This window comes from Salmo salar, chromosome ssa22 (genome assembly GCF_905237065.1).
Source record: "Salmo salar chromosome ssa22, Ssal_v3.1, whole genome shotgun sequence".
NCBI lineage: Eukaryota > Metazoa > Chordata > Actinopteri > Salmoniformes > Salmonidae > Salmo > Salmo salar.
In genome coordinates this window covers 2,517,253-2,532,038 of record NC_059463.1, presented here as the reverse complement: position 1 = coordinate 2,532,038, position 14,786 = coordinate 2,517,253, and the positions used below count along the sequence as shown (strand labels likewise).

General features: G+C 41.6%; 1 protein-coding gene across 10 annotated transcripts in view; it reads left to right on the top strand.

Moving 5' to 3' along the window:
- LOC106582632 (chromodomain-helicase-DNA-binding protein 6) overlaps nucleotides 1-14,786 on the top strand; it is a 112,602-nt gene that overhangs the window by 31,786 nt on the left and 66,030 nt on the right. For all 10 annotated transcript variants that reach the window (XR_001323356.2, XM_014165874.2, XM_014165873.2 and 7 more), the window contains 2 exons: nucleotides 2,891-3,050; nucleotides 5,694-5,843. Coding sequence is in view for 9 of the 10 variants with exons in the window: in XM_014165874.2 (XP_014021349.1) it covers nucleotides 2,891-3,050; nucleotides 5,694-5,843 (310 nt within the window). In the remaining variant the exon portion in view is untranslated. The remainder of the gene's footprint in view (nucleotides 1-2,890; nucleotides 3,051-5,693; nucleotides 5,844-14,786) is intronic.

Below are 14,786 nucleotides of genomic sequence, written 5' to 3'. Positions count from 1 at the left end.
ATTACTTCTCATGTATATACTGTAACCTACACTATCTATTGCATATTTGCCGCTCTGTCACTGCTCATCCATATTTATATATTCTTATCCCATTCCTTTACTAGATTGTGTGTATTAGGTTTTGTGGAATTGTTAGATACTGCTCCGCTGTTGGATCTAGAAGAATAAGCATTTCGCTACACTCGCAATAACCTCTGCTAACCATGTGTATGTGACCAATAAAATGTGATTTGAAGACCTGGTACAGGTGCATCAAAGCTGGGACAAAGACTGAAACTGCTATCTCAAGGCCATCACTGTTAAATAGCCATCACTAGCAGGAGAGGCTGCTGCCTATATACAGACTTGAAATCATTGGCCACTTTAATAATATTTACATGTCTTTCATTACTCAGCTCATGTGTATATACTATTCTACTGTATCTTAGTCTATGCCGCTCTTCCATTGCTTGTCTATATTATTATTTCCATTCTTTACTTAGATTTGTGTTTTATTGGGTATATGTGAAATTGTTAGATATTGCTGCACTGTCGGAACTTGAAGCACAAGCATTTTGCTACACTCACAATAACATCTGCTAAACACGTGTATGTGACTAACAAAATGTGATTTGTGCACAAAATTTGAGAACCTTTTGTGCCAATGGAACATTTTTGGGATCTTTTATTCAGCTCATGAAACATGGGATCAACATTTTACATGTTGCGTTTTTGTTCAGTGTAGATAATTAGCAAGTAGCGTTCCTTGGTTTGAGGGCAACGCTGGTTAACTGTCCTATTGTGTAATAATACAGTTTTGGAGCATATTGCACGCATAAAAAAAACAACTCTTGCTGGGTGGACTGTTACATATTTGAAACTCACACGTGAGAAGGTTAAACGTAGAATTCAAGCTAAATAGAATATATATACTACTATATGTAGACTACAATCAATTATAAAAAATGGCAGATATATGCCTCTGATTTAATGAACTGTGCCTAAAAGTCAGCTGGGACAGGCTTTCAAAGGTGCTAATGACCCTGACCAGGACTCAAACTGTGGTCCCTGTGACTGCCATTCTAAAATGTCTTGGTAAAGTCAGTACAAAACCTTGCAAGGTTGGGGTTAAAAAAAATAATAAATTGCTCACTCGCCTCACTTTTTAAACAAGTAAATCAACTTTGTATGGCTTTAGTTAGAGATATTTAGATTTTTTTCCCCCAAAGGTGAGATTTCCCAAGTTGCACCATGTCATTGAGCCTTTGTTATGGGATCTAGGGAGATATTCGTTCGGTGCTAATATCTAGCAAAATTCTGTGGTCTATTTGGCATTTCCATAGCGGATTGGGAGACATTTTTCTAATCGCTCTGCAGAACGGGTGGATTTGAGATGAAAACTGTGGGGAACCTTTTTAAACCTCTGCGTTCCCAAAAAAAGGACGTTAGAAAATTAACATTGCCATGAAAAAAAAAACATTGCCCACTTACAGTGCATTCGGAAAGTATTCAGACCTTGACTTTTTCCACATTTTGTTACGTTACAGCCTTATTCTAAAATGGGTTTAAAAAAATACTCATCAATCTACACAATTTTTGGAAATGTATTAAATAAACCTTATTTATATAAGTATTCAGATCCTTTGCAATGAGACTCGAAATTGAGCTCAGGTGCATCCTGTTTCCATTGATCATCCTTGGTTTCTACAACTTCATTGGAGTTCACCTCTGGTAAATTCAATTGATTGGACATGATTTAGAAAGGCACACCTGTCTATATAAGGTCCCACAGTTGACCGTGCATGTCAGAGCAAAAACCAAGCCAAAAGATCGAAGGAATTGTCCGTAGTCCTCCAAGACCGGACTGTGTTGCAGCACAGATCTGGGGAAATTTACAAAAACATTTCTTTAGTATTGACGGTCCCCAAAAACAGTGGCCTCCATTCTTAAGTGGAAGTTTGGAACCACCAAGACTCTTCCTAGAGCTGGCTGCCCAATGGTCACTCTGACAGAGCTCCAGAGTTCCTCTGTGGAGATTCGTTGTCCTTCTGGAAGTTTCTCCCATCTCTGCAGCACTCCACCAATCAGGCCTTTATGGTAGTGGCCAGAAGGAAGCCACTCTTCAGTAAAAGGCACATGATAGCCCACTTGGAGTTTTCCAAAAGGCACCTAAAGGACTCCCAGACTATGAGAAATAAGATTCTCTGGTCTGATGAAACCAAGCTTGAACTCTTTGGCCTGAATGTCAAGTGTCATGTCTGGAGGAAACCTGGCACCACACCTATGGTGAAGCATGATGGTGGCAGGATCATGCTGTGGGGATGTTCTTCAGGGACTGGGAGACCAGTCAGGATCGGGGGAAAGATGAACAAAGCAAAGTACAGAGAGATCATTGATAACCTGCCCCAGAGCGCTCCGGACCTCAGACTGGGGAGAAGGTTCAACTTCCAACATGGCAACCCTGAGCACACAGCCAAGACAACGCAGGAGTGGCTTCACGTCAAGTCTCTGAATGTCCTTGAGTGGCCCAGCCCGGATACTTAGCACATTTACATAAGTATTCTGACTAACTTTATTTTTAATACATTTGCAAAAATGTCAACCAGTTTTTGCTTTGTCATTATAGGGTATTGTGTGTAGCTGGGGGGGGGGGGGGGACAAACCAATAATACATTATATATACAAGGCTGTAACGTAACAATGTGGAAAAAGTCAAGGGGTCTGAATACTTTCCGAATGCACTGTATCTAGCTTTTGTATTCTCTGCTAGTATACCTGCCGAGATGTGAGGTGGCAAGGCGATAAACGCACAATGCCGCCATGTGACCCCTCTGGTCAGTTGAGTGCAGATTACGAACACTCCCTTGTGGACTTCTGTTTTTATGGTGCCAACCCTGCTGTGTTTCTACAGAGCGCAAGTCTTCCAAGGGCCGGTCCCAGCGGAGAAGAAGAAAAAGGGCAAGCGGAAAAGCGAGGCAGTTCTCCAGGAGGCTGGGGGGAGAGAGAATGTGGCCTTCCTGTCCACGCTGGCCATCGGGGGAGAGGAGAGCATCGATCCCCTCGACAACACGGTGAGGAACTGACTGACAGGTTGGGGCAAGAGCAGACTGAGTGACACTTGCTTCTCTAAAGCCTCCTTGCAGTCTTTTGATTACATTTTTTATCGCTTTGTATTTCATGAAACTAACTCAGTATTTTTCGCACTTATTTCCCTGAGCCTCTTTTTGCCATTGAAATGCTCAGTCTGATCTTGTGGGCATGGTGATACAAATTTGAAATATATTTCCATACACAGCCCTGATTGGCAGATAGGGTTGTCTAGACTCTAGCATATCAAAGTATTAGCCGTCCCAGCCCATGGTTTGTTGACAAATATATATTTTTTGCCTATTTTTGTTTATTGTATTTTAGTTAGTATTGCCATTTTCTGTATTTATATGTAAATTGTACTCACAATTCTGCATGTTGTTTCCATTTGTACAATGTTTTGTAAAAAAATACATTCTCCCTCTCAAAGTGGGGGTGGCAGGTAGCCTAGTGGTTAGAGCGTTGGACTAGTAACTGAAAGGTTGCAAGATCGAATCCCCGAGCTGACAAGGTAAAAATCTGCCGTTCTGCCCCCGAACCACTGTTCTTAGGCCGTCATTGAAAATAAGAATTTGTTCTTAACTGACTTGCCAAGTTAAATAAAGGTAAAAAAAACATATAGGATACATATGCAAGAAAAATGACTGGTTATTGGTCAGAATAATCAGATTGTGATGTCATGCTCTGGGCCAAATACTGTCTCACCTGAAAAATATGAAATTCCAGGCAAAGAACAAAAAAAAGAAGCAATGTTTATAATTTTCACAATTCCAGTGTTGGTTCAAGCTCCTAGTGTGGAAACACCATTACAAAACAGGAAATCACGATTTTGACCCCACTAATCAGGGGTTCAGCGGTGACGCTGGTTAAACCCTATTTGTTGCCGTTCATTATTACTCCAGTTCTGCCAATTTGGTTAACAAAAATGCATGTTTGTGTGCGCAGTAGCAGTCAAAAGTTTGGACACCTGCTCATTCAAGGGTTTTTATTTTTATTTTTACTATTTTCTGCATTGTAGAATAATAGTGAAGACATCAACTATGAACTAACACACATGGAATCATGTAGTAACCAAAAAAGTGTTAAACATCTATGTTTTCTTTAAAGTAGCCACCCTTTGCCTTGATGACAGCTTTTGCACACTCATGGCATTCTCTCAACCAGCTTCACCTGGAATGATTTTCCATAAGTCTTGAAGGAGTTCCCACATATGCTGAGCATTTGTTGGCTTCTTTTTCTTCACTCTGCAGTCCATCTCATCCAAAACCATCTCAATTGGGTTGAGGTCGGGTGATTGTGGAGGTCAGATCATTTGATGCAGCACTCCATCACTCTCCTTCCTGGTCAAATAGCTCTTACACTGCCTGGAGGTGAGTTGGGTCATTGTCCTGTTGAAAAACAAATGATAGTCCCACTAAGCGCAAACCAGATGCGATGGTGTATTGCTGCAGAATGCTGCAGTAGTGTAACTGATGTAAAATGGCTAGCTAGCTAATAGCGTTTCAATCGGTGACGTCACTCACTCTGAGACCTTGAAGTAGTTGTTCCCCTTGCTCAGAAAGGGCCGCGGCTTTTGTGGAGCGATGGGTAACGATGCTTCGAGGGTGGCTGTCATCGACGTGTGCAGAGGGTCCCTGGTTCGAGCCCAGGTAGGGGTGAGGAGAGAGACGGAAGCTAAACTGTTACAGTAGCCATGCTGATTAAGTGGATGGCATATCGCTGCAGAATGCTGTGGTAGCAATGCTGTGTAAGCACCACACATGCGAAGACCATCCGTTCACCTACTCTGCGTCTCACAAAGACATGGCGGTTGGAACCAAAAATCTCACATTTGGACTCATCAGACCAAAAGACAATTTCCACCAGTTTAATGTCTGTTGCTCGTGTTTCTTGGCCCAAGCAAGTCTCTTGTTTGTGTCCATTAGTAGTGGTTTCTTTACAACAATTTGACCATGAAGGCCTGATTCACGCAGTCTCCTCTGAACAGTTGATGTTGATGTCTGTTACTTGATCTTTGTAGCATTTATTTGGGCTGCAATTTCTGAGGCTGGGAACTCTAATGAACTTATCTTCTGCAGCAGAGGTAACGCTGGGTCTTCCTTTCCTGTGGTTATCCTCATGAAAGCCAATTTAATCATAGCGTTTGATGGGTTTTTGCGACTGCACTTAAAGAAACTTTCAAAGTTCTTGAACTTTTCCACATTGACTGACTTTCATGTCTTAAAGTAATGATGGACTGTCATTTTTCTTTGCTTAGTTGAGCTGTTCTTGCCATAATATAGACTTGGTATTTTACCAAATAGGGCTATATTCTGTATACCAATCCTACCTTGTCACCACACAACTGATTGGCTCAAAGAAAAACCAGTCGCAAAAACCATTGAGCGCTATGATGAAACTGGCTCTCATGAGGACCACCACAGGAAGGAAAACCACATTTTCTTTGGTTACTGCATGGTTCCATATGTGTTATTTCATAGTTTTTATTTCTTCACTGTTATTCTACAATGTAGAAAATAAAGAAAAACCCTTGAATGAGTAGGTGTCAACTGTTGACTGGTATGTGCAGTAGCTAATGTGCAGTAGCTAATGTCATGAAGGCACTTAGTGTAAACTCTCTCTCGTAGAAGCGTCGCTCGGGGCGACAGGTGAAGCGCAGGAAGTACAATGAGGACCTGGACTTCAAGGTGGTGGATGATGACGGGGAGACTATTGCCGTGCTGGGGACAGGCCGTATCCCTGCCCTCAACGCTGCCACTCTCACCTGGCAGGCTGAGGTAACCATCTCGTTCTTTTATCTTTGGCCATGTCCGAATATTCATACTAATTCTACTATCGCATAGCTATGTTTTATTTGGAGGGTCCGGGTTTTATGTAGAGGCCTCCAGGTTAACATGTGGGAGTAACGTGAGGTAGCTTCTGTACTTTCACTACTAGTAGGATTTACTTTTTCTAACGTCGAACGCAACTTCTTACTCAAAATGGCTCACAAACTGCGTCCCAAAGACAGTCTGAACGAAAACTCTCTGCTGGCAATGACTAAGATGGCGCCACCTATGGCGGAGATGACTAAGATGGCTGACAGCCCGCACCAGGCCTACCTGCCGACTTGGACAAACTACACATCATGATGGTCTCAGAACTCAAAGGGACAATAGACACTGCTTTGGTCCTGATATCAGCTACTCTAGATGGCGTTTGCAAGACCATCGACGGCCATGGCCAACGGATCATGAATGGTGAACAGCATCTGTCAGGCTACAATGACAGAATTGTTGCACTGGAGGAATGGTACACCATTGCTTGGGAACAAAAACAAGTTCCTCACCGACACCATAGACAAGTCTCCAAATTTCTCGCTGTTCAAATATTTACAGTTCATAAATATTGAAGACAGATCTAATGTCGTTAAATTCATGTCTAACATTTTCAGAGGTCCTGGGGCAAGAAGTTGTCCTCACCAGTTTTGGACCGGGTACATTGCATTGGCAAAGTATGTAATAGCCTGACGACTAAGCCAAGGTCGACGATTGTTAATTTCCACTACTATCAAGAATGTTTATATAATGACTAAATCAGTCAGCTGTTATTATTTTTTATTTTTACCCCCATGTCCCGCCAAACCGTGCTTCTTAACACCTGCTCGCTTAACCCAGAAACCAGCTGCACTGTGTCAGAAGAAGCACCGTTCAACTGACAACCGACGTGAGCTTTCATGCGCCCGGCCCGCCACAAGGAGTTGTTAGAGCGTGTGGAGCCAAGTAAACCCTCCCCTAACCTGGACGACGCTGGGAGAATTGTGCGGCACCCTATGGGACTGGGATCAAACCCCAGGCTGTAGTGACGCTGCAACACTGCGATGCAGTGCCTTAGACTGCTGCGCCACTCTGGAAGCTTTTTAAAGGCCGTGCTTTCAATTAAGATTACATTACAGGACATTAAACACCAAGTAATTCTTACGTTAGAATAAGTGATCACTTCAACGTATTTTTTTTTTTACCCTCTAGTATAATTTTTTTAAGCCAAAAACACTTGTCTTATTATTCTTTTGATCGCGCTACCATGTTGATTCTCTACACTTTCTAATATTCCTCTTCCTACAGTGCATTCGGAAAGTATTCAGACCCCTTGACTTTTTCCACATTTTGTTACGTTACAGCCTTAATCTAAAATGGATTAAATAAAACATTTTCCTCATCAGTCTACACACAATGCCCCATAATATCAAAGCGAATAGGTCTCGATTTTTTTGCAAATGTATTTAATAAAATAAATACCTTATTTACATAAGTATTCAGACTCGAAATTGAGCTCAGGTGCATCCTGTTTCCATTGATCATTCTTGATGTTTCTACAACTTGATTGAAGTCCACCTGTGGTAAATTCAATTGACTGGACATGAGTTGGAAAAGGCACACACCTGTCTATAATGTCCCACAGTTGATAGTGCATGTCAGAGAAAAAAATCAGGCCATGAGGTCGAAGGAATTGTACAAAGAGCTCTGAGACGACAAGATTGTCGAGGCACAGATCTGGGGAAAGGTACCAAAACATTTCTGCAGCGTTGAAGGTCCCCAAAAACTTATTGACCTCCATCATTCTTAAATGGAAGAAGCATGGAACCACCAATACTCTTCCTAGAGCTGGCCACCCGGCCAAACAGAGCAATCGGGGGAGAAGGGCCTTGATCAGGGAGGAGACCAAAACCCCGATGGTCACTCTGGGCTCCAGAGTTCCTCTGGAGATGGAGAACCTTCCAGAAGGACTACCATCTCTGCAGCACTCCACCAATCAGGCCTTTTATGGTAGAGTGGCTAGACGGAAGCCAGTCCTCAGTAAAAGGCAGGACAGCCCGCTTTGAGTTCGCCAAAAGACCTGAAAATAACTGTGCAGCAACGCTCCTCATCCAACCTGACAGAGCTTGAGAGGATCTGGAGAGAAGAATGGGAGTAACTCCCCAAATACAGGTGTGCCAAGCTTGTAGCGTCATACCCAAGAAGACTCGATGCTGTAATCCCTGCCAAAGGTTCTTCAACAATGTACTGAGTAAAGCATCTGAATACGTATGTGTTTTAGTTTTTTTTATACATTTGCAATAGCTTAACTTCGTCATTATGGAGTATTGTGTGTAGATTGATGAGGGAAAAAAATATTCAAATTCTACAGGCGAATGTCTGGCCATCTGTCAGTGAGCTGAAGTGCAGCTGGGTCATGCAGCAAGAAAATGATCCAAAACACAAAATCGAGTCTACATGAACGTGGTTAAAAATAAATACATTTGTAGTTTTGTAATGGACTTGAAACGAGCAGTTCATGCTTGAAAACACATTTTGCTGAGTTAACCTGTTAGGGCTAGGGGGCAGTATTGACACGGCTGGATAAAAAACATACCCGATTTAATCTGGTTACTACTCCTGCCCAGTAACTAGAATATGCATATACTTATTACATATGGATAGAAAACACCCTACATTTTCTAAAACTGTTTGAATGGTGTCTGTGAGTATAACAGAACTCAAATGGCAGGTCAAAACCTGAGAGATTCCTTTACAGGAAGTGGCCTGTCTGACCATTTCTTGAACTTCTTTTCCATCTCTATCATTTACTAAGGATCTCTGCTCTAACGTGACACTTCCCACGTCGTCCATAGGCGCTCAGAGCCCGGGAAAAAACAGAATGTCGTCATTCCAGCCCCAGGCTGAAACACATTATCGCCTTTCTCAAGTGGCCGATCAAGGGACACTGGGCTTAGGCGCGTGACCCGACTGCCCCCGCCTTTGGGATTTTTTCCTCTGTTTGCCGAAAAGGAGATTCCCTGTCGGAATATTATCGCTTTTCTACGAGAAAAATGTCGTAAAAATTGATTTTAAACAGCGGTTGACATGCTTCGAAGTACGGTAATGGAATATTTAGAAATCTTTTGTCACGAATTGCGCCATGCGCGCGACACTTCTTTACTATTTCGGATAGTGTCTGGAACGCACGAACAAAACGCCGCTATTCGGATATAACGATGGATTATTTTGGACCAAACCAACATTTGTTATTGAAGTAGCAGTCCTGGGTGTGCATTCTGACGAAGACAACAAAAGGTAATCAAACTTTTATAATAGTAAATATGATTATGGTGAGTGCTAAACTTGCCGGGTGTCTAAATAGCGAGCCCGTGATGCCTGGGCTATGTACTTAGAATATTGCAAAATGTGCTTTCACCAAAAAGCTATTTTAAAATCGGACATATCGAGTGCATAGAGGAGGTCTGTATCTATAATTCTTAAAATAATTGTTATGCTTTTTGTGAACGTTTATCGTGAGTAATTTAGTAAAATGTTAGCGAATTCCCCGGAAGTTTGCGGGGGTATGCTAGTTCTGAACGTCACATGCTAATGTAAAAAGCTGGTTTTTGATATAAATATGAACTTGATTGAACAAAACATGCATGTATTGTATAACATAATGTCCTAGGGTTGTCATCTGATGAAGATCATCAAAGGTGAGTGCTGCATTTAGCTGTCTTCTGGGTTTTGGTGACATTATATGCTGGCTTGAAAAATGGGTGTCTGATTATTTCTGGCTTGGTACTCTGCTGACATAATCTAATGTTTTGCTTTCGTTGTAAAGCCTTTTTGAAATCGGACAGTGTGGTTAGATTAACGAGAGTCTTGTCTTTAAATAGCTGTAAAATAGTCATATGTTTGAGAAATTGAAGTAATAGGATTTTTAACGTTTTGAAAATCGCGCCACAGGCTGCCAGTGGCTGTTACGTAGGTGGGACGCAAGCGTCCCACCTAGCCCATAGAGGTTAAAGCGTTTCTGCATGCAAGAGGGGGGAAAAAATTCCTCAATGGTGATGTGAGAGACTGATCAACAACTACAGGAAGCATTTAGTTGCAGTCATTGCAGCTCAAGGAGGCACAACGAGTTATTGAGTGTAAGGGGGCAATTACTTTTTCACAAAGGGGAATTGGGTGTTGTAACTTTTTGTTAATTAATAAAATAAGTATCCTTTTTTATTTGTAAACCCTGGTTCCCTTTAACCTCTCTAGGGGGTGTGGGACACTACCGTCCCACCTGGCCAACATCCAGTGAAATTGCAGAGCACCAAATTCAAAAACAGAAATACTCATTATAAAAATGTATGAAACATACAAGTGTTATACATCGGTTTAAAGATTAACTTCTTGTTAATCCAACCACGGTGTCAGCTTTCAAAAAGGCTTTACGGCAAAAGCATACCATGCGACTATCTGAGAACAGCGCCCAGTAGACAAATCATTACAAACAGTTACCAGCCAAGTAGAGGAGTTACACAAGTCAGAAATAGTGATAAAATTAATCACTTACCTTTGAACTTCATATGGTTTCACTCACAAGACTCCCATTTACTCAATAAATGTTTGTTTTGTTCGATAAATTCCCTCTTTATATCCAAAAACCTCAGTTTTGTTCAGTAATCCACAGGCTCAAAGGCAGTCACAACAGACAGATGAAAAATTCGAAAAGTATCAGTAAAGTTCGTAGAAACATGTCAAACGATGTTTATAATCAATCCTAGGGTTGTTTTTAGTCATAATAATCAATAACATTTCAACCGGACAAAAGCTTCGTCAATATAAAAGGAAAACAAGAAAGGCATGCTCTCGGTCGCACGCATGAAAAACCTCTGACACTGCAGGGTCCACTCATTCAGACTGGTCTTACTCCCTCATTTTTCAGAATACATCATCATGAGAATGGTGAGGAATCAGCCCAGAACTACACAAGACGATCTTGTCAATGATCTCAAGGCAGCTGGGACCATGGTCACCAAGAAAACAATTGGTAAAACACTACGCCGTGAAGGACTGAAATCCTGCAGCGCCCGCAAGGTCCCCCTGCTCAAGAAAGCACATACATTCCCGTCTGAAGTTTGCCAATGAACATCTGAATGATTCAGAGGACAACTGGGTGACAGTGTTGTGGTCAGATGAGACCAAAATGGAGCTCTTTGGCATCAACTCAACTCGCCGTGTTTGGAGGAGGAATGCTGCCTATGACCCCAAGAACACCATGCCCACCGTCAAACATGGAGGTGGAAACATTATGATTTGGGGGTGTTTTTCTGCTAAGGGGACAGGACAACTTCACCGCATCAAAGGGACGATGGACGGGGCCATGTACCGTCAAATCTTGGGTGAGAACCTCCTTCCCTCAGCCAGGGCATAGAAAATGGGTCGTGGATGGGTATTCCAGCATGACAATGACCCAAAACACACGGCCAAGGCAACAAAGGAGTGGCTCAAGAAGAAGCACATTAAGGTCCTGGAGTGGCCTAGCCAGTCTCCAGACCTTAATCCCATAGAACATCTGTGGAGGGAGCTGAAGGTTCGAGTTGCCAAACGTCAGCCTCGAAACCTTAATGACTTGGAGAAGATCTGCAAAGAGGAGTGGGACAAAATCCCTCCTGAGATGTGTGCAAACCTGGTGACCAACTACAAGAAACGTCTGACCTCTGTGATTGCTAACAAGGGTTTTGCCACCAAGTACTAAGTCATGTTTTGCAGAGGAAGTCAAATACTTATTTCTCTCATTAAAATGCAAATCAATTTGTAACATTTTTGACATGCGTTTTTCTGGATTTTTTGTTGTTGTTATTCTGTCTCACTGTTCAAATAAACCTACCATTAAAATTATAGACTGATCATTTCTTTGTCAGTGGGCAAACGTACAAAATCAGCAGGGGATCAAATACTTTTTTCCCTCACTGTATTGGAGAGCTCTATATTTGTCTACACTCATTCAGCATTGTTCACTCCCTCTTAAGCCAGCCCAACCCATCTCTTTAAGGAATCAAATGTGAAGTCGTGCTAACAGTGAGAAGTGTAGGAAAGATTAAGACTAAAAGTGGTAAAAGTAGTAGCCTAGAGTAGGGAAAAAGTCCAGGTCAACAGAAAAAGTCCAAATGTAAAGATACTTCAGTCATTTTCTATTAAGGTAAAAGTCACCCAGTATAATACTACTTGAGTAAAAGTATTTTGTTTAAAAAATATTTAAGTAAATGGAATTGTTCTTGAGTATCAAAAGTATAAATCATTTCAAATTCCTTAATACAGATACTTTTTTTTTATTTTTATGGATAGCCAGGGGCACACCCCAACACTCAGACATAATTTACAAACGAAGCATTTGTGTTTAGTGAGTCTGTGGTATGTCACAAAATCATGTTACGACCACACAGATCAATATTAATTTTATATACAGTTGAAGTCGGATGTCTACATACACCTTAGCCAAAAAAACATTTCAACTCAGTTTTTAACAATTCCAGACATTTAATCCCAGTAAAAATTCCCTGTTTTAGGTCAGTTAGGATCACCACTTTATTTTAAGAATGTGACATTTCAGAATAATAGCAGAGTGATTTATTTCAGCTTTTATTTTTTTAATCACATTCCCAGTGGGTCAGAAGTTTACATACACTCAATTAGTATTTGGTAGCGTTGCCTTTAAATTGTTTAACTTAGGTCAAACATTTCGGGTAGCCTTCCACAAGCTCCCCACAATAAGTTGGGTGAATTTTGGCCCATTCCTCCTTACAGAGCTGGTGTAACTGTGTCAGGTTTGTAGGTGTCCTTCCTCACACACGCTTTTTCAGTTCTGCCCACATATTTTCTGTAGGATTGAGGTCAGGTGATGTGATGGCCATTCCAATACCTTGACTTTGTTGTCCTTAAGCCATTTTGCCAGAACTTTGGAAGTATGCTTGGGGTCATTGTCCATTTGGAAGACCCATTTGTGACCAAGCTTTAACTTCCTGACTGATGTCTTGAGATGTTGCTTCAATATATCCACATAATTGTCCTTCCTCATGATGCCATGTATTTTGTGAAGTGCACCAGTCCCTCCTGCAGCAAAGCATCCCCACAACATGATGCTGCCTCCCCGTGCTTCACGGTTGGGATGGTGTTCTTTGGCTTGCAAGCCTCCCCCTTTTTCCTCCAAACATAACGATGGTCATTATGGCCAAACAGTTCTATTTTTGTTTTATCAGACCAGAGGGCATTTCTCAAAAGTACTATGTTGGTCCCCATGTGCAGCTGCAAACCGTAGTCTGGCTTTTTTTATGGTGGTTTTGGAGCAGTGGCTTTTTCCTTGCTGAGCGGCCTTTTCAGGTTTTGTTGATATAGGACTCGTTTTACTGTGTATATAGATGCTTTTGTACCTGTTTCCTCCAGCATCTTCACAAGGTCCTTTGCTGCTGTTCTGGGATTGATTTGCACTTTTCGCACCATCTCAAGGAGACAGAACGCGTCGCCTTCCTGAGTGGTATGACGACTGCTTGGTCTCATAATGTTTGTACTTGGTTACTATTCTTTGTACAGATGAATGTGGTACCTTCAGGCGTTTGGAAATTGCTCCCAAGGATGAACCAGACTTGTGGAGGTCTACAATTTTTTTCTGAGGTCTTGGTTGATTTCTTTTGATTTCCCATGATGTCAAGCAAAGAGGCACTGAGTTTGAAGGTAGTCCTTGAAATACTTCCACAGGTACACCTCCAATTGATTCAAATTATGTCAATTAGCCTATCAGTAGCTTCTAAAGCCATGACATCATTTTCTGGAATTTTCCAAGCTGTTAAAAGACACAATCAACTTAGTGTATGTAAACTTCTGACCCACTGGCATTGTGATACAGTGAATTTTAAGTGAAATTATCTGTAAACAATTGTTGGAAAAATTACTTGTCATGCACAAAGTAGATATCCTAACTGACTTGCCAATACATATCGTTTGTTAACAAGAAATGTGTGGAGTGGTTGAAAAACGATTTTTAATGACTCCACCCTAAGTGTATGTAATCTTCCCGACTTCAACTGTATCAATATTTTGCTAAGTCTTGCTAAGTGATTGGGTCTCTACAGAAGGTGTAAACAGTACAGCCAAATGGTTACTTGCATAGTAGCAATATCAGATGTGGTGTCAATATAAATAATGATAGTGAAAGACGTAGTTGTATACATACAGTCAATAATACAGTATATATTGTATGTTTGTTTATTCCATATGTAACTTTGTTGTATGTGTCAAACTGCTTTGCTTTATCTTGGCCAGATCGCAGTTGTAAATGAGAACTTGTTCTCAACTGGCCTACCTGGTAAAATAAAGGTAAAATAAATAAAAACAATCAGGGGTGAAGTGGCTGAGCAGCAGGATAAATAAAATAAAAAAATAGTAGCAGCAACGTATGGGGTGTGTGTGTGTGTGTGTGTTTGTTAAGAGAGAGTCATTTGCATAGAGGCAGTGCATGAGTGCTGATGACTGGTCAGTCCGAACCACGCTTGAACAAGTGAATTTGTGTTCGGAGAGCCTGTTTCTGTGCTGCCCTTGATTTTGGTGCAGGGCATGTGAAGTCCATAGCCTCTTTGGCGCAAAACTCCCTGATCTTCTCAAAAAGATGAGTTTGTTTAGCTGTGTCCAGTCCAGGTGGCGCTTGTACAGGCAGACCATCTATGGGAGGAGGGATGTCAGCGTTGCGCAGCAGCTGAAACCTGGTCCTGACTGAGTCTGAACGCTCCTTGGCGACAACACCAGGCTCCAGAGCATTGAAGCTGTAAAACAGGAAATGACAACAAAACTATTGAAGACATTACAACCTTGCACAAAATCAATTCACCTCCCAGGTTTAGATAAGAAGACTAACCTCATACAATGCAATTAAAATGATATTCACCTGAAGTGCTG